The sequence below is a fragment of the Plecotus auritus genome (assembly GCF_963455305.1).
Source record: "Plecotus auritus genome assembly, chromosome: 3".
NCBI classification, from domain to species: domain Eukaryota; kingdom Metazoa; phylum Chordata; class Mammalia; order Chiroptera; family Vespertilionidae; genus Plecotus; species Plecotus auritus.
The window spans coordinates 163,105,981-163,127,353 of NC_137772.1; the positions used below are offsets into that span (position 1 = coordinate 163,105,981).

The 21,373-nt window shown below is 47.3% G+C and overlaps 1 protein-coding gene across 5 annotated transcripts in view; it reads right to left on the minus strand.

The window, feature by feature from the left end:
• Nucleotides 1-499: 499 nt before the first annotated feature.
• The window catches only part of RASSF3 (Ras association domain family member 3), an 83,582-nt gene continuing 62,708 nt past the window's right edge, over nt 500-21,373 (minus strand). The window contains exons 1-5 of one of the 5 annotated variants that reach the window (XM_080660036.1): nt 12,487-12,599; nt 11,690-11,797; nt 8,281-8,518; nt 6,228-6,337; nt 500-3,187 (exon numbers count right to left, since the gene is read on the minus strand). In XM_080660036.1, the coding sequence (XP_080516162.1) occupies nt 3,038-3,187; nt 6,228-6,337; nt 8,281-8,518; nt 11,690-11,698 (507 nt within the window). In that variant the 5' untranslated portion in view covers nt 11,699-11,797; nt 12,487-12,599 and the 3' untranslated portion in view covers nt 500-3,037. Of the gene's footprint in view, nt 3,188-6,227; nt 6,338-8,280; nt 8,519-11,689; nt 11,798-12,325; nt 12,600-21,373 lie in introns of those variants that run through there. The other 4 variants (XM_080660034.1, XM_080660035.1, XM_080660037.1 and 1 more) reach the window with 4 other exon arrangements.

A 21,373-nucleotide genomic window follows, 5' to 3' on the forward strand; every position in this document is an offset into this window, starting at 1 on the left:
GTCACCACTGCTGACCACCAAACACTCCCCACCCATGTGAGACAGTCATGTTGACCAAAATTCAAATGCTTTTATGGTGAAAGCGTTCCGTTTCAAGGATGGGAGGCCTCGGGGGTAAGAACGGGGGGTGTGAGGGGTGCGTAGAGGGAGAAGATATCTAAGGAACCTACAATGTTCTATGTTGGTAGTAGCCACAGGGTGTCCCACTTTATAATAATTCTCTAAACTGTTCCCAGGCTTTATACACTTTGCATGCATGCCTATCTCACAATTAAAATAATGGCTTTAGTAATGTATTATATGGGCAGACTCTCAGCTAGGGTTATTTTCCCAAGACAAAGGAAAAATGACATTTGAGAGAACAGGTGTGCCCCACTCAAACCTAGTAAAAATTGTCACCCTCTAGCATGTGTCCCCACGTATCCGCGAAAGAAGTTTCTCCCACTCCTGTGACCTTCTTGTACCGGGTGCAGTGCCATAAGTAAAAACACACAAACGTCAACTGACAACATCAGCTTTTAATAATGGAAACAAATTGCCATTCCAAAAACAAGTTTAGGGAAGAAAAATGTTTCCTATAAAAATAAACTTACACTCCTCAAAATTATAAATATTATAACTTTTTACGTTTGCGATTTAAAATGCTCCCCTGCAATATTTCCCCCCTTCATTTGACATCATTCCTGTACCATCACATAGTGAAGAGAAAACAGTATTACAGCAAAGCTTAGTTTAATTTAACGTAAGAATTTGTAAAATGATTTTTAAAAATCGGTGGCCTTACTGGCCCTTCTCTTTTATACATTAACCTCGCTGCAGTAACCAGTGTCTTGGAGAGAGCATCGATCTTTAAGAACAGCAAGAATTTTCCGAATTGCAACTTGTAGTGCACACGACAATGAACAGGGTCTGGATGATACAGGTGAGGGTGCCTATTTTAGACAATCTACTTCAAGTAAAAAAAAAAAAAAAAAATTCACAGATACCCATCAGCTACTACATTAGGTTCTAACAGTGTCTTAATCTGAGAAACAAATGCTTCACAAAATATAAGCTTACTGGGATGGGTAAAGAAAAGAGCAGGTGGTTGATAACACTATACTCAAACCCAATCCACAGTCTGAACAGTAAAACCAGTATAAAAACCGTGAAGGCATTCCCTGAACAATAAAGTGTTGGATGACAATGACACTAAAACCTCATCAATGCACTAAAAAGAAGTTACATGCAAAATTAAACAAGATGTGCCACACATATTTTATAGCTAGCTCTACTTTTTTTTCCATCTTTCCTTGAAAAGCTTAGGAAGATACGATTGTCTCAGTAACGTGTGGCACAGCATCGCCAACACTTCATCTGCCTCCGAGAGGGAGTTCTCTGACAGTCAGTCAGAAGAGCCCCCAGGAGGGAAACAAATGCAATAAAAGGCACAGTTCACATAAAAGGCAAAGAGCTGAAGCACCTTGGAATTTCACAAAGAATCCAGTAGGTGTCACCAAAGCGTTAACAATTCCTTGGGAATTTATAAAAACAAAAAATATCTAGACAAAAATAATAGACTGTAAATCCCTCCCTCTCTAGAACCACAGTACACCTTTCCCATCGTTTTCAGATTAATTGCTGCATAAAATGAGGTTATTTAGCTTGCTTTAAAGAAGGCTTCCATTGCACATGCATTTCTTTGGTCGGAAGGAACATGCACTTTTGGTAAAATGTTTCCATAAACTGTCCCTCTGTGGTCACCAAGGGTAGGGGTGAGGGTGGGGGTAGGGATGGAGGTGGGGGTAGGGATGGAGGTGGGGGTGGGGGTGGGCCCTCCCCCTTCCTGCTGTGGCCCTCCTCAGTGAAGTCCTCCTCCGAACCAAGGCTCTGGTAGTATTGGGTCTTTCATCCATAGCCCTGTTCTCCAGTACATAGAACGGACTTCCATTCATAAGAGGGAGGGAGAAGGGAAAGGGAAGGAGGGAAAGGAAGGGGAGGGGAAGGAAAAGGGAAACGGAGGAGTGATTGTCACAAAGTGTGCAGGGAGCTCTTTCCTGGACAAATCTCCCAGCCAACAATCTGGAGAAACGGGCCCTACCCAGACTCCTTTTCAGCTTTGAAAACAACCTCAGGGAAAAGCAATAACTTAGCAGGCGTTAGCTAACAGTCCCTGCTCCACCGGCCCAGGGAAGCTGCACCTTCCACTTGAAAAGGCAGGATCTGGGAAGGCCAGGTCCCGGGAAGGCAGGCTCCCGCTCCCGGCTCTGGGTCATCACCTGCCGGCAGGCGACGTTCCGTCGGCCTGTCACCATCCCTCTCTTTGGTCTAGCTCCTACTTTCTTTGGTGCTGTTTCCATATTTTATTCACTAAGAAACCAAGCAGTACTACAGTGGCCCTAACACCTCAAAACTGAATGTTTTTAACTCCTTTACAAACAAATACACCTTTCTCTCTCCTCCATCAACGCATCACCCAAACCACCCTCACTCAGAGCTCCTCCAACTCCACCCACGCCTTCTTCCAAACTTGCTCTTTACTTTCTTGAAATGTCAAGCTCCTCCAAAATCCTTCCCAAATTCCTCAGAGTCCCCAGCTTCCTGTGCCTTTCATTCACGTGGATGTTCCCTCTGATATTGGAAAAAAAAAAAAAAAAAGACAGGTAGTTTCAACAGAGGACAAGTATTCAGATAGATTCCTTGTTAAGCTTTTAAAAAACCATTTGCACATCCTTAAGCTTAACATCATCATCAAATAATTAAAATAACAAAGAAAATGAGAAAACAAAACCCAGAGTCCATGCTTCCAAGCACTCGCGTGGCCCAGCTCCACGGCTCGCGGGGCGCGACACGCAGCTGTAACAGACACGCTCGCAGGATCCCGGACAGAGGATGCCAGGCGCAGGGGCTGCTGCCGGGTCTGGAGAACTAACTCTAGAGATAAAAGGGGGAAGACCCTCGCATCACGGGGCCAGGAAACAGCCCTCCGAGACGAGACTCAAGACTCGCTGCTGGTCTGTCCGCAGTCCCTGAGCGCCCTGAGCACGGGGGCCGGCCTTTAACCGGGTTTCCACACCTCGCTGAGGGCCGCCTCCAGCTTCTGTCTGTAGGCCGTGTAGCGCCTCTTCAGGTTGTACAGCTGCTCATCCTCTTCCTTGTCCAAGATACGCAGGAAATTCTGCAGTTCTGGAAGGCTGAAGGCTTCCCACTGTGAGAGAAGGCAATAACGAAAAATGCCAGGTGTTTAATTCTGTCAGGACTAAGGATGCCGTCCATGAGCGCCCCAAGGTGTGGCGGGCTCCCGCCTGGGCACTCACAGCCCCGTGCCTCCAGGGCCTCGGTTTCCAAGAGCCTCACTCGTTACCAGCCCCACCACGCCCACCCCACCCTGGCTGCTTGATGGCCCACCGTCCTCCCATGGCCTCACTGAGGCCCGCACCGCAGGGCCCCACATCCATCAGACACGTTCACTCCTGACCCGACCCCCAGAGCATTAAAAACAACTCCACACTCCCTCCATCCGTGCCCTCTCTCCTTGGCGTCGTCACTGCCACTGTCTTCTTTCTCTCCTCCCACAGGCAATGTGATCATTTCCCAAACGGTCCTCCAATCTGCGGCTCTCTCCATCTCAACCGCCCCTTGTGCTGGCCACCGCCATCTCCTTCCCTGGCCTCCTCACTCCACTCCTCGCTCCCCAATCTGTTCCCCAAATAGCCAGCCTGAACACGGAAGTCCCCGCCCCTATCCGCGATTCCTGTCCTGGGGTTTCAGTTACCCCAGTCAACCATGGTCCAAAAACATTAAATGGAAAATTCGGGAGATAAACAATTCGTACGCTTTAAATCGCGCGCCATTGTGAGTAGCATGAAGAAATCTGGAGCCACCCACGCCATCCCTCCCAGGATGGAACCACCCCTTTGTCTAGCGCCTCCTCGTTGCGTATGCTCCCTGCCCATTAGTCAGTAGCACCTTAGTTCTCAGACTGAGTGTCCCCGTCGGCGTGCTGGTGCTCAAGTAACCCTTATCTTACAGCACAAGACTAGTGACGCCGGCAGCTCAGTAAAGTGCTTCCTGTAAGTAAAAAGGGTTTGGTACTCTCCGCGGTTTCAGTCATCCACTGGGGGGCTTACAGACTAGGGAGGGTGACCACACTCAGTAAAACGCGAATCTGGTGATGACCCGCCCCTCCTGGGAATCACTCAATGGCCTCCCTCGGTTGCTTCTGCTAAGTGTGAAAGAGCCTAACCTCTCTCACACTGTCCCCCTCACTTACGACCCCAAGTGGCTTTGCACATGTTTTCCCTTCCTCCACTTTGCCTGGCGAACTCCTACTCAACCATCGAGTCTTGGCTTAAATGCCACTTTCTCTAAGAAGCCTTCCATGATTTCCTCCCTCCCTTTCCACCCAGGACTAAGTCTATTAGAAAGCTCTCACTGAGCACTGGTAACCCTGATCAAAAAAGATATAGAAATTATTGTAATTATCTGCTGAGTATTCCTCTCACCTATACCAAGCTATCAGACTTCTCACTATTTGGGCTTTGTCTCTTGCCCTTGAGTTTCCGAGTTCTGCTTCTCTAAAAGCACTGGGTACTTAGAAGGCACAAAAATCAACGTTTGTGGGGTGGTTTTTCATTTTTACAGTAGAACAGTAAATATCAAGAAGGGTATATGCATCAGCTGGGAGGACTTTTCAAACCGGACATCCTCCCCTCCCAAAAGGGGGCCCTGGGTCCTGGCTCGATTGCTGCCACGGCCAATCCCGATGGGAATTCCCAGGGGCGTGGGGCAGGGAAAGCTGGAGAGAATCCAATATGGTGAACAGAGGGGGACAGAGTAAAACCACCCAGTGGCTCCATGGCAGAAGGGTCCCGGAGATGGAGATCATTATTAAAGGAAATGAGAAACATGGAACAGGAGAGTAAAACTTCCTACACTGGAATATTCTGTTAAATTTTAAAAATTAACATTTTACTTTTCACGTATGTTCTCCAAAATAAAATAAGTTCCTCCCTCTTCCTGACAGCTATGGATTTCTTCCCCGAATTTAGCCAACCTTAAAACACGGAGAAATAAGAACACCATTCAGAAGTCTAATAAAGCAATTCAGAGCATTAAAACACAAGGTAAATTTCAAAACCATAACTCCCTCCCAGCCAATAAATGTGGCTCTAATTGCACTACTCTGTGCAGTATGTCAAGGACAATAGCCAGGAAAATAAGACACTAGCAAGGCGAGGCTGACATGTCCGCCTACAGAGGAAACGCTGCCACATGTCAAACCAAAGCCACGCCCACTTTTCTCCCCAAAATGACAGTGAATTTTAAACCTTCAGAACATTAGAATCAAAAGAAACTTCAGAAGTGCCCAAATAAAGTTCCAGTTCACATGGATGGACATAAACATACTATTTACAAAGCATATTTACATACATTTCTAATTTGCAACTTAAAACCACCTTTTAAAGTCCTTAGTCCCACTTCTCAGATGTTAAAACTGAACTGAAAAGATTAGATTTACCCAAGGTCGTGCTCCTAATCTAACAGAGCGGAGTCCTGGTCCCCTAACTTTTTAACCCAGAAACCCTATTCTCACTGCATCACAAATTGGACAGTTCATACCATTTCCTGTTGCAGACAAAAGACTGAGACCCTGAGCCTGAGAGACTTGCTCAGTGTCCTTTTAAAGGTGACACTTGATCTACAAGGACAGTCGTAAGTGTTCTCTCCTTCAAGTGACTGGCCTACATACAATCCTCCCTGGAGAGAAAATGGCAAATGATGGTACATACATAAACATACTTTCCTAATCATCTGCGCCAAGAGGAAAAAAAGATTCTACAAAGTTAAATGTCTTTCCTGGTAAAGAGATTGAATTCCCTTTTATTTCCCTTTGGAGTGAATTAGCCTGGAGACTTTGTTCGTCGAGACCATATGGAGAGTGTCAACTTTCAAAGTTCAGCTGGATTAGAGGAATTTAGAGGTGGAGGGGGTGAGAATGACTCTTTGGGTGGAGATCAAGTTAAAACTTTATTTCCTCTACCTCTGGAAACTATAGACCAATGTAACGAGTGTTGTAAAAGAAGTATATTGTAGACTAACTTTGGGTTCATTTCTAACAATTCAAAAACACACAGAAAGCTGCCCTCCGCAGGACACCCCTCCCTCTTCCAATGGTAAACTCACTAGACTAGAGCAATAAAACAGGACCAGCTGGTGTGTACAGTTTAAAGCAGTAATGCACTTACCTCTCCAATTTCATGTTCACGGAGAACAAAACTAAGTGTGTCTGTTCTGGGCCCTGCTGCCAAACGCAGGTGGAGTGGGTGCTCCCGGTCTGAGAGCTTGCAGGCGTAGACTGGGTGAGAAAACAAGGAGCAGGTCACAGGCGAGTACTGCATCGTTCCCCGGGCCACACACACCCTCACCACCCTCCTCCAGGTCAAGGCAACAGCCCCCGTCACCACCCTCCTCATCGTATTACCAACAGCCCACAGTGGGATGAAAGCTATACTATTTTCTTTCTAGCTGCACAATATAAACTACGCCTTGATCAAAAAGGAAATAATTTTCAAGAATGAATTTAAATGGGTAATCCTCCCCAAAATGGGCCTATAATTAATTCTGCTTCTCGCTTTAGAAAGCAAGATAAGAAACTTCTTTAAAAAGGATCTACAACCCCTTTAAAAACAATAAAAATATACCATCCAAAGAACATGAAGTCAGAGCTCCAGGAGCAAATCTCTCTGCAGATTAATTTAGGATCTGCAGCCACAAACAGAGTCGGAATAGGAGCTCGGGTGACTTTAAGCACAGCTAGATGCCCCATCTCTCTCTCTCTCTCTCTCTCTCTCTCTCTCTCTCTCTCTCTCTCTCTCTCTCTCACACACACACACACACACACACACATACACACACACACACACACAGAACTGGCATTGCCTGTAATGTTAAAAGATTTGCAGCCATGAAGGCAATATCTCAACAGGACTGCACAGCTGAAGTCCAGGTGAGCCAGCAAATAAGCTGGCAAGATAAAAATGCCATCTGAGCTTATCTACATTCCTTTGGCACTTCGGGTACAACTGCACTGTAGGTGCTCATTTCCCTACAGAGGTGAACTTGCCCCCCCTCACTGAACCTGTGGCCTCGAGGATGGGAACCTCAGTCCATTCATACCTGTATTCTGCAGGGCCCAGCCCATTCCAAAAATGTGCATACACTCAGCAACTAGCCGGGTTCCATCCTCATGCAACTGAGGGCATTCCTATCATGTTAGTATTATCTTTTTCTAGAGCTGCTTTAGGCTTTACCCCAGAAAAACTGGAGAAAATAAATAGTTGAGTTCTGCCTGACTGGCATGGCTCAGTGGTTGAGCGTTGACCTATGAACCAGGAGGTCACGGTTTGATGCCCAGTCAGGGCACATGCCCAGATTGCGGGCTCAATCCCCATTGCGGGGTGTGTAGGAGGCAATTGGTGATTCTCGCTCATCATTGATGTTTCTAGCCCTCTCTCCCTCTCTCTTCCTCTCTGAAATCAATAAAAATATATTTAAAATTTTTTTAAATATAAATAAATAAATAAATAAATAAATAAATAAATAGTTGAGCTCTCAGACACCATTTTCAAATTATTAAGTCAATCACTCAATCACTGTTGTCCAAGACTGGTATCAATTTCTGCCCGAGAACCTGACCTGGACTATCTTATTCCATTTCACACAGAAATTTAATATTCTCTTTCTATCCACTGAATGTGGGTATTAAGTTCAGAGTGTAAGTGCCTCTGGAGGACTGGGTGCCAAAATGCCCCAGTGTAATGGCTAGAGAGGCAAGCCAGGGAGAGAGAAGAGCACAGGCTGGCCACGCACACCAGTAGGTCTGGATGTGCGGTCATACACACGGGCCTCCCCAGCCTCAGGGTCTCGGAACGCAAATCCACCAGGCCTCTCCCCGTTCAGCTGCGCACCTAACCTGGGATGTGCTACTGCAAACTTCAAGCACGGGGCATGCTTTTTGTCCTAAAGAGCATTAAAATCGAAGTTACCAAAGAAAATCAAAGCCATCTCCCTGCAGAAAAATGCTTATCACATGTGATGCCTGAGCTCTCGAGGTGCACACTGTCCAGCTCAAACCTACGGACAGCCAGCAAGCATAGCCCAGGTCATGACCACACGCCCTCCAGAACTGTCCTGGCTCCAACGTAACGGACAGACACACCCACTAGCCCTCCTTCTGCCAATGAGCACAGGAGACAAAATTAAAGCAGAGACCACGTCCATCCTACGCGTGCCATGTACCTTGATCTTCCCGGTAACAACGCTTATAAAGTGCAAACTTGGCAGGGCTCTCGGTCACGAGGAACTTTTTGAGCAGGGCCTCTATCACCTCCCCCACGGTGTTGGTGCTGCTGATGTGAAGAGTGTTCACGCAGCCGCTGTTGCTGGGAGCGGGCCTTGCAGCGCTCGGAGACGCCTGCGGGGGCTTGCAGAGTTCCATCTGCACCTTGATGAAGCCAGTGTAAGTCCCATTCGGATTCTGAAGCGGGAAGAAAAGCGCACTCTTAGCTGCACTGATGGTGGCACTTGAGGGAAGGGTCAGATCGAAACAATACAAGGAAGGCGCAACACTGCTTCACTTGTTCTTTCCGTGTACAGCTCTGTGGCCACACTTCACTAGGGAGCACTGCTATGTGCATGACCTCTGAGGGAGGTTACAGCCCCAGCAAAGTGCTTCCAGAGGCAAGGTCTGCAGGGCAGATGTGGCGACAGGAGACGCCTCCCAACACAGTGCCGACTGAAGCCCAGACCCACGCCTCTGAAGCTGCGCGGGGGCCCCCCGGCGAGGGTACAGCCCGCTGGAGCAGATGCTAGCCAAACCACAGGGCTCCTTAAGGCCTGGGGCACAGGTCTAGGCCAATGCACGAAGGAGCGACATCTGTACCTGGCGACCAGCTATGACACAGAAAAGGAAGGCCACAAACAGCTTTGAAATACCTAAGTCAACAAGGAGTAGGCAGTAAGGAAACAAGCTCTGCTCAGTGCTCCTGGCTGTTACGACAGGTACCCGGTTACCAATTCCACTGAAACTCTTACACTATCATCCCTCGGAGCACAGGGTATGCGATGGGTTTCAGGCACCTCAAGCAACAATATATTTAAGGCAAATTTAAGCCATAGTGTGAACCATAGATATTATAATACAAGCACTTGTCTTTTTTTATTTAACATGGTATTTGTCTCCTTCTATATATACAGTAGATTCTCGGGTTACGTCGGAGATTCGTTCCTATGGCGACGTAACGCTATTTTCACCGTAAGTCAGAACCCACCTACATAAGCACCTATGTCACTCACATGGAGCACATACACAGCAGTAATGAAGTGACACAGTAAAAAAAATTTAAAAGAAAGATAACAATTCCTGACCTTTACTTGTGGTAAATAAATAATAAAAAACATAAAGCACATACGTCAAAATGATGGAACTTTTTTTTTATACAAATAAATGAGATTTGACGGTCTGATCGATGTTTCTCTGTCTCTGGATCTATTTTTGTTCATCAGTTTATGTTGTTCATTATATTCCATAAGGGCGGGGGTGGGGTAGTGGGAGATCAACCAAAGGACTTGTATGCATGCATATAAGCCTAACCAATGGACACAGACTACAGAGGGGTATGAGTGGGAGGGATGGGGGGATAAGGACACACATGCAACACCTTAATCAATAAAGAAATTTAAGCCCTGACCGGTTTGGCTCAGTGGATAGAGCGTCGGCCTGCGGACTGAAGGGTCCCGGGTTCGATTCCGGTCAAGGGCCTGTACCTTGGTTGCGGGCACATCCCCAGTAGGGGGTGTGCAGGAGGCAGCTGATGGATGTTTCTCTCTCATCGATGTTTCTAACTCTCTATCCCTCTCCCTTCCTCTCTGTGAAAAAACAATAAAATATATATTTTTTAAAATAAATTAAAAAAATAAATGGGAGATGGCAATGTAATCACGAAACGACGTACGTCGATTCTGGCGTAACCTGAGGACTGCCTGTACATATATTTTTACTAGCTTTAGTGAGGGTATAACTTTTACACAAAAACCCTTGCATATATTTAATATATACAATTTGATGAGTTTTAGCACCTATCTTAACTTATGGCAGAATTACTATTTTTTAATTGCCAAAAATGGTAATAACAGTCTTGTTTTCACTTTCTATTTTATATTCAGTGTTTTTCAAAAAAAAAATATTGTAATGTTTTATTTAAATAAGTTATCAGGTATTATGTATAAATGACACAGTTTAAGTAGGACATTAAAAAACTCTTTTATGGCCCACTAGAGGTCTGGTGCATGACATTCGTGCACTTGGCGGGGGGCGGGAGGCGGGGGGGTGGTCCCTCAGCCCAGACTGTGCCCTCTTGCAGCCAGGGACCCCTTGCTCCTTACCGCCCACCTGCAGTGGAGGCGGGAAAGGCTCCCGCCACCACCACTGCGCTCACCAGCCATGAGCCCAGCTTCTGGCTGAGCAGCACTCCCCCTGTGGGAGCACACCAGGGGGCAGCTCCTGCACTGAGCGTCTGCCCCCTGGTGGTCAGTGCGCGTCATAGCGTCTGGTTGTTCCGCCGTTCGGTCGATTTGCATATTAAGGTTTTATTATATAGGGTTATTTTTCTTCCTTTCCACAGGATCACTTTACAATACTAATTCACTTGTTCAGTCTCGTGGAAAGTAGTATACAACACTCAAAATTTTCATCTATGAAAGATGGACATTTGCATGTTTTAATTAAACTCTACAGAAGAGGGGGGGTGGAATTTCTCTACTTGGATGAAAACTGTTTGAAAAAGGAGAACATCACCGCTGGAGTGATGAAGAGTAGCCTTGAGTTCATCTGCCCCTCTCTCCTTTTTGGCAGAGTCCCACTAGGGAGGGATCTTTTATCACAAGGGTTTATATTTAAAAGCTCCTCCCCTGGGGTCACAGAACTCAGTAGGGCCTGTTCTAAACAGGTCACCCTGTCCTTTGCTGAACTCTTGTCAGCTCAGTCAATAGACTGAGAGGCAGGGGTCCAAGGGCCCTGGAAACTGGCACCAAGGGATGGCAGGTGCCGCAAGGCAAGTCCCCAAGTGGGGCGGGGGGGCAAGTAAAGGAACAGGAATACTCCAGCTCGGTAGTCAGCGCTCCTCTCCTCTCCAAGCCGCGTGCTCCCCTCCGCGCTTCACACTGTAGGTACACTGTGGCAGGAGCTTGAATCAACAACACACAGGGAGCGGATACTGCATACCGCATCTTCTTCTTGACAACCAGCTAAGAAAAGTCCGAGCTCAATCAGATTCCAATCCATTGGCACAAACCCTTTTCCTGAAACTTCCAAATTTATTTACACAAGATAAACGTATGTAGGGCCTCATTAGAATCTGAGTTACCGCCTGTATGTTAAACAGGCCAAGATTACACTCCCTGCTATAAATCCTTTGGTGGGCACAGAATCTTTTAAAATAAAATTTAACTTTATTTAACTGATTTTGAGATAAAGCTACTTCAAAATAATTTGAAAGACGCAGAAACATTTTCCTGTCCTACATACCTGGACCATTAACCTTCTGCAACTGTGACTCAGAGACTTTAAAACATACAGATGGATTGTAACAGCAACAACTCATATTTGTTTTTGACCTCTGTCAACCTAAAGTGTATCATGGGCGCTTACCAAGGTCATCTTCAACTTGTCTGTGACTGCTAAATTGTATTTATGAATTTTCTCTTGGATTTCCTCTTTGCTGAGGTAATTGTGGGTTTCCTTCTCTTTCTCCACATCCTAGAAGAAAAACAAACCATGCCACACATGAGCAATCAGAGAAAAAATGCAGATAATTCAGAATTCTTGACACATGAGACCATTATGACCAACTGTGAGACACTTTACCTGGAATCTCTCTCTCTCTCTCTCTCTCTCTCTCTCTCTCTCTCTCTCTCTCTCTCCCTCCCCCTCCCCCTCCTCCTCCTCCTCCTCCTCCTCCTCTTCCTCCTCTCACTTTCAAACTCTCATCCACCAACTACAGTTGTCATTCCTTCAGTCTTCCTGAGGGATATATCAAAAACTAATTTGTCAGCAGCTAAAAGCAACACTTCATTAAATATTGTTTTGCAAAATTGTCTTTGCTAATTTTCCCTTCTGCAAAAACACCATTCCCTAAAAGTACCTACTAGATTGCCTATTTCATTTAAACACTATTTAAAGACATATCAAAATCTTCTCTTTAGCAAATTTTATGACCTTTATGATCTTACAGCTTTACAATAATGTACAGTAGTTAATAAAAGTTAACTGGCACTAATCACCGACCTGTCACATTATATACAATTACCAGAAGGAAATTTATTTTCCAAACAAATCCTCATGTCAAGATACAAGTAGCCAGACTTCCCCTACCCACCCACTCTCATCCCCTACGCGTACCTCCCCACTCACTCTCTGCAGGGATAATACCAGTTAAATGCGCTTACCCCTGTGAAGAATTCACTAGTCCTTTATTGTCTCAAAGAGCTCAGCCAGTGTATGACATCATGCAAAGGCTGCCATGTGATCGCAGTTGGCCAAGCTCTTGTGACCCCTTGAAGCCTTGTTTAACCAAGTAGGTGTTATTTAACCACGCAGGTGTTACTATTCCCATTTCCCAACAATTTAACCAGGTAGGTGTTACTATTCCAGTTTCCAGATGAGATCAAGTTCTAAGAACTAAATTAACCTGCCAATAGGAACTTAACTAATTCTGTGGAAGTGATGGAACTTATCTGAAGTCAGATCCCAGAGTAACACCCCTTTTACTGAAACACTAAGTACTTCCACAGGGTGTCCTCATTTGATCCTCCTGACAAAGAACTAATTAGCACCCCCACGTTACAGATAAGGACACTGAGACTTACAGAAGTCAAGTGGCTTGTCTGGGGTAACCAACTAGTTAAGAGACCATGCTCAATTTTAATCCAGGTCCTCTGTGCTATTTCCACCACCCGAACAGGTGCCCACTGTTCCCACATGGGTGTTTGAAAAGTTAAAGGCTGTATAATCACGTCCGAACCAGAGTAGCAACTCAGACAAGAAGAAGGGAACTAGCAATCTCCAAGACAAAAAGAGGAAGAGCACTTAAAATCAAATTATTTACCCCCCGCCCCCACGCAATTAAACCTTTGAAGAGAGGCCGCTGTCCCAGCCGAATCCACCACACCGTCCTCCCGGCTGGAGACTACCCAAGCAGGCACTTGTCCCACCGCTCACCGGATCACACACACAGATGGGCTAGTGCCGAACTTGCACAGATGCTGTTAAGACGTAAAATGGCTCCTGATCTGTTCAGGTGCTTTGATTCTAGACCCTGAGAGGGGTGTGCTGACTATAAATTATCTCGGAAACATTTCCGTGTCAGTACTGTCCTGGCCCACGTTGGATAATAAATACCAAGGCAGAATGGTCCTCTCCTCGTTTCAGGGGCCGGCCTCACATTCCCTTGGGAGCGTTCTATCTGCCAATGTAAAACCCAAAGCAACCTTATAGTTTGGTGTCCCTGGTTAGGGAAAAAAAGAAAAGGTGTCTATTAAAATAACTTTGCAGAAGCTTCAATGAGTGTTTCCAAGGAAACTTAAAGCCAGCAGTGGACACTGGTTTCTTTAATGTCAGAACTGGAGAAACTCTCCTGATTTGAAAAACTTTCAGACTGTTTACCCCTTTAAAGGAGACCCCCTTTCCTCTCAGACAAAGAACCCGCACATGTCCTCCAAATACAATGCCTTCGGGAGTGCAGCTGTCTTAGCAGGAAGGAGGAACCCCGGAAACCAGAGCGAGAAAGGAGGTACGGGGTGCCAAGAGTGAAAGCAAGGAGAGGGTTAAAACAACCTGTGCGGAGGCGTGGACCAGATAACACAGTGTAAACATTAATCTTTAATCGCACAGTGAGGAGAGGAAAGGGCATGGGGCGCAGCCCTCTGGGAACCCATCGCGTATTGTTCTTGGCAGCCGGGAGGTCTGATCCACCCCCGAGGGTGTCCGACTGGGAAGCTGACGTCATCTTCTTCATGAGCCACTTTTATATGCCCCCAATCCTCCGGTTTCTCAGAGGGGGAGTTCTTCCATGCAAAATTATAAACCCTAGACTCTTCTCTCATGTTTTCACCCAGCAAGCCCTTGAGGGCTGCTCTTGGGTTAGCTTCAGTTCCTGGGTGGGGTCACATGGCTGTTTTTTCCACACACACCCCTCCCCCCCGTAAACATTCTCAAAGGGACACACCCTACCTCACAGACACCTGGAAATCCCTACGCAGTGTGGCCCGATCTCATGTTAAAACGGCTCACAGTATCTCCCAAGAATATACCTCTACAGACATGGGCAAAGGGTCTGAGAATTATTTATACTCATTGCTAACTTCTCTGTAATTCTGAAATTATGTCGAAACTTAAAAAAAATTGCAAGTTAAAAATATAACAGAAAAAAAATACAGAGCAACTGGGAGTGACTGTGTTGAAGAGAGGGAATGAGTTAGAAGATGAACGCGTCCCTACCACTCCCTGTTTTAGCCTACTGGAGGCACGTGGACCGTGGCTTACACATAACGAGGCCTGAGTCACAGGCCTGCCATGTTCCAGCTGTGTGACCAAAGGCAAGTTATTCAACCTCTCTGAGCCTGTTTACTCATCTCATTAAAATGTTATGAAAATACAATACAATCTATTATTCAACAACTCTTTATTGAGTGCCTACTGGAGCCTGGCTCTGTGCCAAGCACTTAAGGCTGGGAAGACAGTTGTGGCCCCTGACTTTCTGCCTTTCTTGGCTGACAGCCTACTAAAGTTTGTCTTACTTCCCCCACTCCACCCCCTTGTGGGTTCCCCACCCCCTTTGGTCTTTTGTTTTTTATGGGGTTTTTTTTGCATCACAGACCTCTTTATGAAATAAAGCTACTGACCTTTCTTTTAAAACTAGAGGCCTGGTGCACAAAATTGGTGCACGAGGGGGGGGGGTATTCCTCAGCCTGGCCTGCGCCTTCTCGCAATCCGGAACCCCTCAGGTAGGGTCCCTAGACCTGGCCGGTGATCAGGGCCTATCGATCAGGGCCTATCGGGGCTTTCCTTCCACAGGTGGCAGCAGCTGGCCCCGCCCCGCCACTGCCTGCCATCTGTGCGGTGCTACTTCTCCCCTCCCCCACCACCAGTCGCCTCCCTCTGTGAGCAACAGGCATGGGGTGCGATAGCTTGGCTGGCTTGGGCCTCCCTCTGCGGGGCGATCGATCGCAGGGCCCCCAGATCAATTGCCCTGCCCACCCACCACAGCACCACCAGCGGATGGCCTGGGCCTCCATCTTCGGGGTGATCGATTGCGGGACTCCACGATCAATAGCTACGCAGAGGGAGGCCCTGCCCACCGGGCCAGGGCTCTGCAATCGATCGCCATGCAGAGGGTGGCCTGGGCCTGCCTCTGCGGAGTGATCATGGAGCCCTCCCACCCCACCCCCACCCCCAATAGATTGCCCTGCCGGCCGGTGGTCTGGGCCTCCCTCAGCAGGGTGATCGTGGAGCGATGGCGGGGCCCCCGACCAATTGCATCGCACCCGCCTTGGCTGGCCTGGCACCCGTACATGTCATAGCATGGTCGTCCGGAACGTCACCCGAACAGTTGTTCTGCTGTTCGGTCGATTTGCATATTACGCATTTATTATAGAAATTGAATGCTTCGTGAGTTTGTGTGTCATCCTTGCACAAGGGCCATGCTAATCTTCTCTGTATCGTCCCAATTTTAGGATATGTGCTGCCAAAGAGAGCTCTATTGACCCTCTTTTTTAAAAAAATGCCAATAGCCTCGGTTCTCCAATTGAGTGCTTGGTGACAGGGGCGAGGCAGACACTCAGTCACTGGTGTCTTCATCTCTCCATGATGATCCCACGGCTCTCACAGGTGCTGCTCTGACCCTGGCTAGGTTTGGGGTCCAGCCCAGGTCAGTGGAGAAGGGGAAATGTACTAGGCCAACAGATGCTTGTGCTTTCTCTAAGTGAGGCTAGGTTCCAAACTCAGGGATTCCTACTTTCCATCTCGTTTGCAGTTGTGGAAATAGGCGATCACCTACTGATGTCTCAAACTGGTACCCAGTGCAATACGGACAGGACATGTGCCAGTCTTATACTGTGCACCCTTCATCCCAAGCCTGCACTTCCTGGGAGCAGTGGGCCCTCCCTGCAAATGGAATTCAGGGACAGCCTGAGCGGAATGCAGTCTCCGCAATGATGCCATTCGAGGTCTTCCTTCCAGGCTCTGTTCCAACAGACACCCTAAAGCAGAAGGACCGACCAAAACAGAACAGTCTTCCTGGGGAGAGACCTCTCCCTCCACTGCAGTCAGGGAGGGGCCTCGGAGCACACCAGTGCAGGTCTGCGCTGCAGCGCGGTATTAAGCCAGTGATTTCCAGGAGCTTGAGAGCAGGCTGTTTGGGGACTCAAAAGAAACCTTCACCAAGTCAGGTTAAACACTCCTGAGTTAGATTTCAAAATATGACTGGCAGGAAAAGCTGTCCTGCCATGTATTTCAGATGTGGAAACCCTGTGATGAATACAGGAAGGGCTATCACAGAGAGCTCAACCAGCAAAGCCCTAAGAGGGCGGGTATTTCAGGCCGAGAGTTCGCTTTGCTCAGCCCTCATGCCTGTGTGTGGGAAGGGCCACGGCGGACAGGTTTGTATGGACAGCCATGATGTCTGCCAGACGTTCTTCACTTCCGGTACCATAAGATTTTTATTTTATTTTGTTGCATTTAAAATTGTTTAATTTCCACAATTCTGGTACCACGAGACATTAAAATGGATAGGGGAACTGAGGCCCAGAAAGTTCCCGGGTGAGGATCTGCATCGCCGGTCCGCACGGCGCTATCCAGCAGCACGTGTGTGTCTGCAGTGATGGAAACGTGCTGCACCTGCGCTCCCACGTGGGCTCGCGGTGCTTGGCTGGACAGTGTGAACGAGAATGTCATGTGCACGGGTGTGATGAAGAACGAGGAAGGAGAGACCCAGAAGAAGCAACATCAAATACTACGTTAAGGTGGAAAGACACTGTTCTAGCCCCAGCCGGGCGGCTCCGTTGGTTGGTGTGTTGTCCCACACACCAAAAGGTTCCGGGTTCGATCCCTGGTCAGGGCATGTACAGGAGGCAGCCGATCAATGTTTCTCTCCCTCCTCTCTCATCAATGAACATACCCTTGGGTGAGGATTAAAAACAACAACAAGAAAAGACACCTGTCCTAGAGCACACAAGATTCTACCCCTAAAGGGAAGAGATCAGAACAGCTGTTTCTGGGGAGCAGGGTGCTGCTGTTCTTGACCTTAAAAGCACATGTGCTGCTGGCTGCTGTGTTCTCACGGTACCAGCGCTGACCGCCAGCCGGTGCCATGTCTGGAGACGCTTATCTTGGTGTCCAGCCATGGCAGCTGATTCATCCTGTCCACTCTAGGGTGTTTTGCCCTGCCAGATGGGAAGGGTTTTTTTTTTTTTAATGGCAGGATGTAGAGAGCTGGGGTTCTATTTCTATTAATGTGAGGATTCAGAGATTCAACTTGCCCAAATTCAGCTTGTCAGCAACTCTTCGATGCAGCCATATAAGATGTTTGCTGTTCATACTGCCAAAGAAAAAGGACGGGAGGAATGTAACAGCCCCCTCATCTTCCTTCAACCAAGAGAGCATCACTGTCATGTCAGGGCAGAAAGGGCAAATGGAGGGCAGTGCCCACAACACTGCCAAGCAGAAGAGCACCACATTCCCAGGGTGCCCCATGGTGTTCTACGGACAGAAAGGGCACTCCCACCTCCTTTCCCAAAGTTCGTGTGGTTTTTTTTTTTTAAACATATTTTTATTGATTTCAGAGGGGAAGGGAGAGGGAGAGAGAGATAGAAACATCAATGATGAGAGAGAATCACTGATCGGTTGCTTCCTTCATGCCCCCTACTGGAGATTAAGCCCACAATCTGGGCATGTGCCCTTGACCAGAATCAAACCCATGATCTTTAGTCCGCAGGCCAATGCTCTATCCACTGAGCCAAATCGGCTAGGGCCCAAAGTATTTTTTTTTTTAATATATATTTTTATTGATTTCAGAGAGGAAGGGAGAGAGGGAGGGAGGAAGGGAGGGATGAAGGGAGGAAGGAAAAGAGAGAGAGAGAAACATCAATGATAAGAGAGAATCACTGATCAGCTGCCTTCTGCATGCCCCACACTGGGAATCTAGCCCACAACCCAAGCACAATGAACTGTGACCTCCTGGTTCACAGGTCAATGCTCAACCATTTAGCCACACCGGCTGGGCCCAAAGTAATTTAGAATGCTAAAGGCTCTGACAAGTCCTGCAGGTAAGAACCCTGTGTAAACACACAGCAAGGAAACTTTAGGAGAACAGACTTAATAATGTTACAAGTGTGGCATTTATTAACTATGAGCAAATGGGTACATTATACAGGAACAGTTATTTCTCTTCTTAGTAATTATTCACTTCATAAGCAGTTTCTGTATTCATTAGAGGACATTAGCACACCCAAACCACATCTGTTGAACTTGACAATTTTAAATAACCTCTTTGTCCCCAAGGCTACTTGTTAAATAACAAAGAGAGCAGCAAAAGGGAGTCTAGGTGGGTATTTAGATAACTTCTGAAAAAATGGACTTCCAGAATAGAACCAGGCAGCACCCTTATAAGGACGCATCGCGGTACTAGCCTTGTCTCATGTACTGGTGAGAGAGGCAGATCAAAGTGTGCCATCTACTGCCTTTAAACTCCCCCAGCCTGTCCCCTACCGCACACAAGCCTTCCACTCCGTCATACCTGACCCTCCCCTAAGAGCACCCTGTGCACCCTCACCCTGCTCGTCACCTTGTGACCCTCCTAGTGAAGGCCCACCTGTCCCCTACCGCATACAAGCCTTCCACTCCGTCATACCTGACCCTCCCCTAAGAGCACCCTGTGCACCCTCACCCTGCTCGTCACCTTGTGACCCTCCTAGTGAAGGCCCACCCCACCAGGAAGCAGGCCTAACCACAGCAGCCCTCACTCACCTATCTGAGGAACCCCCATGGTGCTCCATCAATGCAGATATAGCATCCACAGCACCTTCAATGTTTGCTGTTTCTATGTTTACTCTTGCCTCCCAACAAACCAACCGTGTTTTTAAATCTCTCACTTCCAAATACTGGGCTGGAACTCGCTGGACGCTGGGCACAGAGGAGGCGCTGCACTCCTTCTCCACGGTTCTGTCTGCTCACAGAGCCCGCAGTTACAAGACAGCATTTACGGTCAATCCCCTTTTGTACATCTTATCAATCTGCATGAAGTTTTTTGCTTGCTTCTCCAAACTGAATGAATCTGCAAGGGCACACAAAAGGCCTTTATAACAGCAGATACAGAGTTTTATACGCTTCTGTTATCCATCTGCACCATCAAAGAAGAGAGCCCTTCAAAGCATGCCCCTTCAATACCCTCGCACACCCGGGGCAGTGAGAGCAGGCACGGGCCCAGCATGTTAATAAGATTAATTGCCGTTGTGATACACATTAAAAGAGTTTCATCTGGGCCTTCCATGACCTCACTTTTCAAACCCCCCGGTTACCAGTCCGCCATACCCTATATGGCTGTACTTTAAAAACTGGGTCGCGTGCCAGTAGTCAAACAGCCACTCATTTGTTTGGAGCCAGAAAACAAACTTGGAGGTGGACCAGTCTCCCCAGTGCCCCTGCCTGAGGTCCCAACCTCAAGGCTTACCAGATTACACCAGACTTAGAAATCTCAGTTTGACATGTTTCCAAAGGGAGTCAATTAAGATGCTATTCATCTCTGAAAGGTGATACATTTCACAACTGGTTTAACTTTCTTCCAATTCTAGGTGAGCTAGATAACAAAGAAAGCTTATTACAGGCCTCAGAGCCAAGCACACCCAGTCCAGCCAATCAGCTCTGATCCTTAGAGAAAGAATGTGGCCAAAGGCGAGTCAGCACTCTTGCCTCAGCACACCTCTCTCGAGGTCTCGGGAGCGATGAATTCTTAGCTTTTAAAAGTCAGGCATGTTCCCCAGGACTCAGTTTCCCTGGTTATTAAGAGAGCACTAAGGCCCTGGCCACGTAGCACTAAGACCCACTGCTGGCCAGCTCAGGTGGTTGGAGCATCGTCCCAATATGCCAAGGTTGGGGGATCTATTCCTGGTCAACGCACATACAAGTCTCAACCAATAAATACATAAATAACGGAACAATATTCTCTCTCACTCTCTCTTTCTCTCTCTCTCCAATCAATAAATGTTTTTAAATGACAGGATTTGGACATTCAGCAATAAGTTTTCTAATGCTCTATACCAGTGGTCGGCAAACTGCGGCTCGCATTTAACGCTGTTGACTAATGAGTTTGCCAACCACTGCTCTATACCATCTACAACACTACCCTAAGCAAGTACCTACAAAGTCAGTCCACTGGGTATTAGGAAAAGTAACTGGAAAAGTAAGAATAGAGGTTGTAGAGAAGCCAGAAGGGAAATGAGACTGGCACTCCAATGCCAGGCACGTACACAATGCCCACCCTAAACTCTAGATAAAAGCATCTCACAGCCCCAGGTTCTGCAGGTCATCCGGCAGCCGCCCACGTCTTCTGGCTCAGAGCAACTACAACGGTGACTTTGGAGCCACAGCCCACTAATTCAGATTAGCTCCGGGATATGAGAGGCTCTGACCAAGGTCAGAGTTTGAAGGTCAGGCCCACCGTATCCTTTATGGAACCTTGGAACCTTTGAACCTGGGCAATAAGGGACTTTCCGGAGAAAGGAAATGAGCAGGCTCATTTGGCGGTGAGCCAGACAGGAAGCGCCAAGGAATGCTGCAACAGCCAGGAGCAGGCAGGTGGGGCCCATCTGGGCAAACTCAGCAGGCTCCGGGCTGCCCCAGCTCCACCAACAGCAGGAATCTGAAAGTCAGGGCAAAGGCTTGCAACAAACTGACACACCACCTTGCAAGCTGAAACCTAATTTGATCAAAGGACAGTCTCAGGAATTAGAAATGTCTGTAGACCAGCACTCCAAGAAAAATGATCAAAAGCAAGCTTCTCCGATTATTTGATGTCTTCTTCCTTGCCAATTATAATACGGAGTCTAAGATGCCACCACATAATAAAAGAGTTAGTAGCACCTTGGGCTCTCTATTTTCAGGCAACACAGGGTTTAAAAGTGTAGATGACAACAACTTCCTTGTTCAGGATGACCATGTCCAGGGAGACAGTCACATTTAAACTGAGGCCTGGGTTTGTAAATCCTCGATTCTCACTCATCGCAGCCTTACCACTGCACTAGTCCAAACACACGTGTGCTGCTCTCTCATACCATCGGAGGT